This window comes from Eimeria maxima, genomic scaffold (genome assembly GCF_000499605.1).
Source record: "Eimeria maxima Weybridge genomic scaffold, Emw_scaff1302, whole genome shotgun sequence".
NCBI lineage: Eukaryota > Apicomplexa > Conoidasida > Eucoccidiorida > Eimeriidae > Eimeria > Eimeria maxima.
Genome location: NW_013564290.1, coordinates 860 through 11,078, shown reverse-complemented (window position 1 = coordinate 11,078; position 10,219 = coordinate 860). Strand labels below are relative to the sequence as shown.

The 10,219-nt window shown below is 48.7% G+C and overlaps 1 protein-coding gene across 1 annotated transcript; it reads left to right on the top strand.

Moving 5' to 3' along the window:
• Positions 1–6,612: 6,612 nt before the first annotated feature.
• On the top strand, positions 6,613–7,136 carry EMWEY_00051230 (hypothetical protein; the record flags this gene model as incomplete). Its single annotated transcript, XM_013479690.1, has 2 exons — positions 6,613–6,702; positions 7,020–7,136. The coding sequence occupies 2 exons, from the start codon at positions 6,613–6,615 to the stop codon at positions 7,134–7,136; spliced, it is 207 nt and encodes a 68-aa protein (XP_013335144.1).
• Positions 7,137–10,219: the final 3,083 nt, after the last annotated feature.

Genomic DNA, 10,219 nt, shown 5'->3' with positions numbered 1-10,219 from the left:
CATAACACTCATGAGGACAGGCAGCAGCGGAGCTTCACAAAATTATCTCACGGCTAGTCTGCCTTCGTGAGTATAGAGGGTATGAGGGGGCATTCAACCGTCAGCTGAATAATGGGGTGTATTATTGTGGCACAGAGAACGCACAGAGTTGCGAGGAATCGCCGTGTCACTCTTCCCAATGAGCCACTAGGCGTTTCCACTTCGCACGCTGGGCAGGCTCATATCCACGCGGATTGTGCCGTCGTGATTGTTGCATGTGCCACATGTCGGCAGCAGAGTATCATTTCGACTGGCACTGTTTACGTTGGAAGTACAGGGTGAGTAGGGCCTGTAGTGGGTGGCGATATGTGCCCTTCGAGTCCCGTGTTGCGTTTGCATCTGGGGACAGCGTGGGCCGAGCTGCGTTTTATCGGTTGTATACGCGAGTAGCTGCACATGAGCATTCTGTTTCCTCAAAATAGATCAATCTCTGATAACAGGCTGTGCGTTGTGTATCTAGTGGAAAATTAGCCTGCTTCCGTTGTTTCCACATGAATGGTTTTACGTTGCGGTGTATCCCTGTTCAGTCTCGTTCATTGTGTGTCTGCGTCACGGCTGCATTCAATTGTTGATGTTTTAGCCAGTAGGGGTTGGGTTGCACTCATGTTACTTAGCTGCCTGCGTAGGGTTTGAAAGGAAGAAGGCGCAGCGTAGAGGGGCATTTGTTGGATCCCAGGGAGGTTCTGAGTGCTGCAGGAGTGCTTGGGTGCAGGGATCACTCAAATGCAGACTGTGAGGGTGACTTGCAGCTGTTATGATGCGTAGCGACTTTTCGGGTCTTTAGGTTTCCGTAGAATTCCCTAGTGGCCTAAGGTATTACCCGCAAGAGTGTGGACGTTGTGTGGAAGTATCAGCTGGTGTAGTATTGCGTCTTTTGCCTGCTATGTTCTATGGGGTGGGTGGCCGCAGTCTGCCAGGTGAGCGTAACGTTGGGGAGGAATCGTGGTCCGACGGTTTTGGTGTTTGGGTTTGGTTAGTGCGCACGTGGTGCACTGGTGGCTCTTTAGCAGGTGGGGGGAAGTAATTCTGGAGAGATGTGAGAGGTGGGAAGGGGTGCCCTTCCCTTGTTTTAGTAGGTTGCTTCGTCGGTGGATGTGGTGAGGACGACAGGGGAGACTGTCACGGGGAGGCAGCAGGCTGGAGTGCGCGCTTGTATTTGTCGGTTCGCTGTTTGGGTTTGGGAAAGATGTCCTGGTGTGCAGGCAGGCGGTGTCTCATTGCGTTTCTGTTGCAGCAAGGCATGTATGCTTTGGGAATTGGCTTATCCGTGGATGCTGTCTGAATCCACATCGGTGGCTGGGAGAAATTTGCCAATGGGACTATCTGAGTAGATTTGGTGTTATTGCGTGTGCGTTGTGCTTTCGGCGATGCTAAGGAGACACCATGTACTGGGTGACTCAACATTGAAAGATTGAAATCGATTGTGCATTTTCGGTCCACCTTTTGTAGTGGCATTACCTTTGGAGTGTTTGTACTCGGGGGTGGTGTTGGTTGGAGTTGGCTGGCCAGGTTTGGAGAGCGTGAATATGGAGACCATCACTTTCGTGTTTGTATGATGGTCTTGAAGTCCTGTTATGGCATGCAGCTAGTGATCGTTTTCACAGAGCAGTTGTATGCTCTCCATCTAATATGTGGCGAGAAGTTGTCACTGTGGAGTTTGAATAGCCGTGTGTGTTGAAGCGTATTCTACTCCCGCAGGTGCAGTAGGTGGTGCACTGTAACGCAGCCAGCCATTTGGGTATCCTGTATTGCTACTGCAAAGGCAAGGTGAAATCTTTCTGTACCTAGGGTTTGCTTGTGCTTATTGAAAGGTGTTCTCGGGTTTTCAACAGTGGCTATTGGAGCAGTGGTTTTCTTTGTTGTGTATGCCAGCAGTTGGAGAGTGGGTGGGAGCTTCCTACTTCATCCAAACTATGACAATCCGAGAGCAGATTGTAGGCATTACACCTGCTTTGATGCGTATTGGTTTTCCTTTAGCGTGTACAGAATTTCTTGCGCGGAGGTTTTTCGTTGCTGTGGCTTGGGTCACCAATGCCAGAAAATTCTTAGTACGCCATACCTTGGCTCCTCGTTTTGTTCGCTGCATTTAATGCCGGCACTGCGTGTGCGGATAGCTACTTCTGCTGTTGTGTACAAAACGTATATGCAGAACACGTCATTGGATGGGTGGGCCTGGGATAGAGAACCAGCAGCGTAAAGCCCGCTTCTGCAACACACGTTCTGCTGCTGAATGGTGGATGCGTGACTGTGTATGGCCCTGGCTCGACTCAGTCTGTGGGTTTGGGTGTGCCTACTGCATGGCCTGTTGTCTGCCTTCGTGAGTGGATAGGGTGTGAAGGGAGAATCCAACCTTCCGATAAATAGTAGGATGCATTATTGTGGCCTCCAGCAGGTGCGGATTTGCGAGGAACAGCCTTATCCCCCTTCCCAATGTGCCACTAGACGTTTCCACTTCGCTCGCTGGGCAGGCTCATATCCACGCAGATTTTACCGGCGTGAATGTTGTACAAACCCTTCGAATGCATTACCTTCGGAGGGATTGTACTCTGGGGTGGGGGTGGTTAGAAGTGGCTGGTGAGCTTCGGTGAGCGTGAATACATAGACCATCACTTTCGTATTTGTATGATGGTGTTGAAGAGCTGTTACGGCATGCAGCTGGCGATTGTTTGTGTAGAGCAGTTGTAGGCTCTCTACCAATATATGGCAAGCAGTCGTCACTGTGGAATTTGAATGGCCTTGTATATGGACGCGTAATCCACTCTTTCACGTGCGGCAGGTGGTGCAGGGTGCGGCAGGTGGTGCAGGATGAGGCAGGGAGTCACTAGTATATATTGTCCGTGTGTATATAGGCCATCTGTACCTAGTGGTTGCTTGTGAGCGAAATTCCTCTGCGCTGTTTTGGACTACGTCGGCTTGCAGCATTGAGGGCGTATGCTACAGCTGGATTTGCTAATGTTTTGCTACACCTCAGGTTTGCGGTACAGTTGGCCTTTAGCTTAATCAGAGGGTTGACTTCGCCAACCTCTATTTGACTGCAATCAATTATGAATGCACAGTATAAACACGGCTGCACGGGTTTACACGTTTGGTAGTGTGACTGCAGCGCAGACGCGAAATTGCACGTCGCCGTTACCCAGCGCATGCGCCCTCGGCCAGCAGCACATTGCCGACTCCCAGCGCTCACGGGCTCGCGTGGGGGCGTTACTCGTAGTGGCTGGCAATTAGGATTTGCATGAAGCCGCTTTCTGCAAAACTTGCTGAGCTGCAAATGAACAACATTGGCCGTGCAGTTCGTGAGGATTGCAACTATGCATCTGGGTGCAATATACTGTGGTAAGTCTTTGCAATGATCCGTCATCTCTGGAGATTCTTTTTCACAGACCGAAATGATTTTATATAGAAAGTTTGTCATTTTTGGCACACCTATGCCAATGGTTGGATGACAGTTTACAGGAAAGTGTTTCAGCTAAATCGTACAAACTGTCACATACTGATCGCATTAGCAAGGGCCTTGATGCCGCTTTTTTCGAGCCGGAAAGCAACACCCCTGCGATGGAAGGAAAGGATTGGCTGTTCAGCAAGTTCGTCGCTTGAGCAACAAAATTGACCCCAGTTCCTTCAATGTGGATGCTCCCGTTTTGCTGACGACTAGCCCAGGCATCGAAGAGTCCGTGTGAATACTGGAAATGGAAAGGAAACGGCGGATGCGATATTCCTAATGTTAGAGCAGCTCTAGCTCTATATAATGGCAAATAAAGATAGTATGCAGGGCTGTTCCGTGGTTCGTAATTAGAATATACCCTCCGCTGCCAACCAATTCTAACCAGGCCTCCAACTGCCACACATGCAGAAATGTCTACTCAACGCATACTCTTGTCTAGCGTCCTGCATCTACATCAAAGCAATACGTGCACATTGGTATGCGGTGTAACGGGTTATGCAACAAAGCTAGTGCGTGGCGCGCTACTTATCAACCTCAAAACAAAATTTACATGAAGCAAGAGGAGCTATTTCTGTACGTATAACGTGAAGTTCGTTTGCTTGCTATGGATTCATGGCAGCTGCTACTGACCCGAACACCGTCTGCAGAACGTCAGCAGGCCCGTATGGTTTCCAGCCATCTTTGAAGAAGTATAGTGTTGTTGCCTACCAGCAGATTCTCCCCGTGTAGTGATTTCTACAGACGCCTTGCATAACACAGACAGAGGGTAGGGTGTTATTTTGGCCTTCAGCCGGTGGGTATACTGTGGCCACTGGTGACGGGAAACCGCAACATCTCCATATGGCCGTGAGACTGGAGCTCCGTAGGTGATTAGCCTTTGTAACGTACAGAGGGTACGCACAATACAAGAAACGCCGCAATTGCCCGATTTCAAAATGTTCGTAGTATAAGTTTATTCTTGAGAATCGGCCCCCTGCGAATGTGTCGGCGTTTCTTATTCTACAATGTAATACCACGTGATTGCCGCACAACATAGGAACCTCCACTATTCCTGCAGAACGCTAACAACGTAAGAGCTATTCATCGCTTTGACTGAGCTATTCTGGTGAGTTGTGGTTTGCAAGTTTTTGGCAAGTGTAGGTGGTGGCCAAAACGGACGGGACGTCCAGGGCCAAACCCAACACTGGTCTTCGAGCGTGCTGTTCTCGGTTAACGTATGTCAGACAGTACGTTTACCGGGCAGAATTAGGATATGTTCTGCGGATGGAATCAGAGGAATGGCCCAGCGTTACCGGCCATGCATCGCTACATGGAGGCGAAGCCTTTTTCCGTGCTTGATCAGCTAGTGAGCCCCTTGATACTGGCTGCCACGCACCTGTCACGCATGTCAGGTGCATTCGTGCCGAACAGTCATGTCTCTGCCAGTGTTGTCCTTTATAAAATCAATGCGCCCTGTCATTCCACGGCTTTCACTCACCTCAGATGTTGGAAGCATTAGCAAGCCACATGGGAGTTTCGGATAATCACCATGAGGTTTTAAAATCAGTGCACTAGTGGGAAGTGACTTCGCGCTGTTGAAAGTTTGAAGAATTGGAAAATGCCAGCAGGCAGGCCTAGCGCGGAGGTTTCAGGTTAACTGCGTGCTGCTCGATGTGCAAAATGCTCCCGGTGATTGAGGAATGACCTGCAACACGCTTACAGTGTAACTGCGCTGTTCTATTTAGCCGTGCAAGATAGCCCATGAAGTGGTCTTGCACTGCAGAGTCTGACAGCATACATATCATGCCTTGAGTACTGTGTAGGGACTTTCAGCAGTGGAAGTTGGGGCAAACACTGCTTGCTACAACAGCACATTCTGATCAGGTGGTTCCCTGTTGGAGTCTCTAAAGAAGTCGACTAGGCATCCAAGTCTGCCATCGCTGCCAGCCAGCCTCGAACCCACCTCCAAATATGTTGCAACGACCATGTAAGGTCTGCTGGCTGTGCAGCCTGTAGGTTCCTTGTATATTTGTTGTTTCGAGACAAGGAACCATGCCGTATTCAACAAATTACGTCCGCATGTCAGTGGTTTACGACTCGCACCCATACCATATATGAGTCTTTCTGAGAATTGTCGACGCTGGCAGACATGAAAGAATCTGTTAATTTAGATGTTAACCTGGGAGAACCAAGCTCCTTTGTCGTGTTATTGTGAAGGATGTGCGTCTAGCAGCAAAGGACAAAACATTGCAAGTCCACAAGGATTTTTAGGGTAGACTGCCTGCCGCGCAAAATTAATAATATGTCGATGCCATATCTGGCACTAGGGCCTAGTTGCAGGTAGATATACTCAAAGGGCTGGATTTTTCTTGAAATTGTGCTTGGTCCCTTGTAAGCGGATAAACAGTTGACCTCCAACAAAATGCGATGCCCAGCGCGTATACGGGACGCTCGTGTTCGCACTTCTTGATTGGGCAGGCAGCCTCTATGAGGCGCTCGACAGGCGACAGATTGGGCTGAACCGTTTGCGGATGGCAATCCAGTGTGTCACCTGTATAACACTCGAGTCACTTGGCATACAGGCAGTCGTGGCAGGGTCCCCTCTCAAAGCATATACCCACGTGGTGTCGTGTTTCTGCGTGGGCATGCGGTGCTCAATATAACGGCTCGTCAACTGCTCTGCTTCGAACACACTGTCTGCGGCAACCCTATCATCTTCTATAACGTGCGCCTCAGTCCTGGAGGCCTACCTCTGTTTCCACATGCACCAAGCATGGAAACCATCACTGCCTGCTCAGTGTGGAGACACATCAAAGCAGATTTGGAATGCGACAAGAACGTGTTGTGCTTGGAGTTAGACCTGAATGCGTGTTTTGTTGAAGACAGGAAACAGGTTGCTTGGTACTGTTGGGTTTAGCTTCTACGAGTAGTGTTTGGTCGGCAAAGGTCTCTCTGCCATTTTTTAGGAGTGGCAGAACAACGCACGAGTGTCGTGGCACAAGCAAACAACGGCTAAACACTTTTTGCTTCACCTTGTTAGACGCTACTGCAGGCGTTATCGTGGAAGCTGTGGAACGTTCTCTCCTGGTTGTTCTATGTCTTTCCCTATATGTGCTTTCTCCTTATTCAATGTCCGGAGCTGAGGACGTGAAATGCTCCAGCTTTGTTTCGGGTTGACGCGTCTTTGTAGTGTGAAGCGCCTGAAGCAATGGACGCGAGAGACAAAGGTGGCTCTACAAAGAGTAAGCTCCACTGTAATGTAGCAAGTTCTGTGTGCCTCATGCTAATATTACTCTGAATGTAAGAAGGCGATCCATGACGAAATAACAAGTCGAATACTCAGCATATGTTATTTCGTCATGGCTCGCCTTCTTATATTCAGAGGAATTGGAGCAAGAGGCACACTAAGTCGAATACTCAGCATATATTGCCTGGGCAAAGAAGATGGTACTATGCTCATTGCTTCGCATGCTTGTGGCATCTGCCGGATACACTGTCTTGGCACCATTAAGCAAGCGCGTCCCACATGCCATTGGTGAACTTGGGTTTGATTCCTTAGATGGCCGCGGCTGTTCCCGTGGACGCGTTGTCTTATGAAAGCAGTTTATCTATTGACGGCTCTGGCGCTTTGCTTTTACGTCTTGTGACATTCGGCATGGTGATTTGTTGGTTTTGAGACTGTAGCCTTTTAGACTGGGCTAGGTAGCAATGTAATTTGACACTGGTCACAGAGAATACGTTTGCGGAGGCCGGTGTAGCCCCTGCTACGAACTTTAACTGCAGACACTTTGCCTAGGTGGCTGGGAGCCTCGCCCCGTGTCTAGCGATGACATATCTAATGTGCGCGGACCCAAAGTCCTGCTCCCTGTACAAGGGCGGCGAGAGAAAACGTCTTACTGCACTTCTTGTCTATTCGCCAAGTGCGTGCAACCCCTGTTAAGTGGCATGTGAATGTGTGTCCTTTCGATTCGGCTTGTTGACGAGCTGGCTTAGAGTGCTCCACGTATACGTCGTCTGCTCAATCTGAGCTATTGTGCATTGATTTAATGCTAAAAAGAAAGTGAGCAGGCACACGGGATAAGCCAACGTGTAGGCGCAACGATCATCCTCCAATCGCTGGTCTCCTACATGCGAATTTGGTGTATCCGGTGCCCGATAAAAAGTTAATAAGGAAATGGTCATGCGCTAGTTCTCAGGCAAAAATTGCTCGGGAATGAATGCCATGCAGAACGGAGGACTCTTGACCACACGTTTTCTGCTGCTCCTTATATGAAGTCACTGATGCTCTTCTCTTTCGCCGCCATTGCCGCTGTAGCTCTGTAGCTCTAGTGGGATAATTTGTATACCTTTTTTTGAAGCTATTAATTATTTTCCATATTTAGTATTTTTGTATATAGGTGCAATAATATTATTAGAAGATAATTTTTTTTCTACTTTAAATTCTACTATTTTATATAACCCCAGACAGTTGGCACTTTATTAATTTGGAGCCACCGCGATTCCTGCTGGCGGTAGCAAGCATCGGAAGCAATTTTGTCAGTATGCAACGTCAGCGTGTAAGTAGTATTCGCAGGCAATATCAAAAAGGCCGCTATTTTGTGGTAGTAAGCATCGGAACGTATTTGAAGATGATCGCAAAACATTGCAGGTCTCCACATTATTTGAATCATTGCTACACGCCAAGCCGTTGCAAGCAGTAATGCCTGCATTACTACTGCGAGGTGCTTTGTTGTGATATCAGTTGGAAGTAGCATGTCTTTGCGTAGTACCAGCCCTGCTGTACTACTAGGAATAAAAACCCAAGTGACTAAGTATGATAGATGTCCAGAATTTAAGACACGTGAAAACTAATGGGCCATCAAATATTATCTGTGGATTGTACAAGATTGTGAGACACAGCTAGCTTGACTTGCGGCTGCCACCAAGGGTTGGGTACACCGTGCATTCTTACGCGGATTTAACACTGTCTCAAACGGGCAATCATGTGCTATTTGAACAGTGTACGCACCTCCATCAACAATTATCTCTTGCTGTGTTCTGAAATGCTATGCTCTCTTGGCGGAAGCCTGGGCTAGCGATCCCGGAACATTAGGATATGAGCGGCTGTAAATGGTCTTCGTATGCACTACCCGGGTCGCCTCAGGTTCATCACCACCTTCGCCGCTGCTGCAACAGGATGTGAGTTCGAGGCAGCCAGTTGTACAATGTTTAATGGCGGTTACTGGTACTGCAGCCACTGCAAACCTCATAGCATAAATGCTCTTGCTGGTAGATACTCCATTTGGGTGTCTGGAGGCCTTCTCCTTGAACCTTTGACGATATTGGTTTTTAGCACCCTAGCCAGGTAGGTACTCATTTCGGGGATCGAACGTGAACCGTGAAAAATAAATTAGAGCCATTAGGAAAAAAGCTGTCGTACGAGCAGGACGTGAGACACATGGAAGGGAAAACCGACTGACAGGCTACGTGGATATATAAATGCATCTGCTTTGCACGGACTTGCATGCATCAGAATGATGGTGGATGACAGGTAGTGCTTGGTTAGGAAGGGATTTTCGATGGTTTTAGGGCCGTTCTGTGGGCACGGCATGCCGCAAACATTCCTCACCACATGGTACAACTGCACTTAACAGCAGGAATGTTTGCGGCATGCCGTGCCCACAGATGTTTTCTTGAAAGACAATCACAGGTTGGTTATGTGGGGATCTTGTCAGCTGCAGCCCGTTCTTTCAGCCTCCTGTATCGTCTATGCCTGTGTCAATGGCTGTGCAGGAATACGCAGCAGGTAGTGAAGGATTTACATCGACTCCGCCCCTGGAATAGTACTAATCGAAGCAACCGCACATATTGGTGTTTGCAAAACTCTTAGCAGTTGCTTATAAGTGTTTCCTCGCATCAAGCGTGTGCCATACCAGCCTCCCTGATGTGCCAAAAGCATCCCCTCAAACGTTTGCGATTTCGAGTGTTGGCTGGCAGGGAGCTGAAACACGCAGACAGCTTAATAGTATATGCCGTTCACCAGCTTGCTGGTGAATGTATCAGAAAAACCTACGGTCAGTCTCTGCAGTTGGTGCGTGCCCGCAATTGTATATTGAAGCAGCCAGATATACTGAGGTTAGCAGTGGCCTGCCGGCATCTCCTCGCTTCTGCAGTGCGCCAGTCCAGCTTCGCTGTTAAGCTGAAGGCAGCAGCCCCGTCGGAATTCTTCGATTCCGAATGTTGGCAAGCGGGACGCCAACACGCGCAGGCTGAAAAATAGTAAGTGCCGGCCCCCACCTTCTACGCACGCATCAGAAAGACCTCCTGCAAAACTCTTCAGTTGGTAGGTACACGGAAAAATGAAGGTTGAAGCAACCACGACACGTACATGGGGATTGGCTACACACCTCTGAGCAGTCCCGTAAGGATGCCTCTTGGAATCGGCAGCGAACCATGCAAACCCGACTGTCAAGTTAAAACCATTTCAAAGGTCCTCAATTTCGAAGGCTGTCAAGACGGAGGCCGAAAGAACCAGGCTGCAGAATAGTATATGCCGGTCAGCAGTTTGCTTTGTATGTATTAAAATAATCTCTCCCCAAAACTCTGGGCCAAGTACGCCAATCGAAGTTGTACAGTTGAGAACCTCTCCGGACTTACTTTTGCTATACCAACAAACCATATGCGCTGTTCTCAGTTATCGAGGCTTTCTGCGTTTGGAGACCGTGAAAAGGTTCTTCATACCTTTATTTGCTGAAGGCCATCGCTCGCGCTATTAGTGTT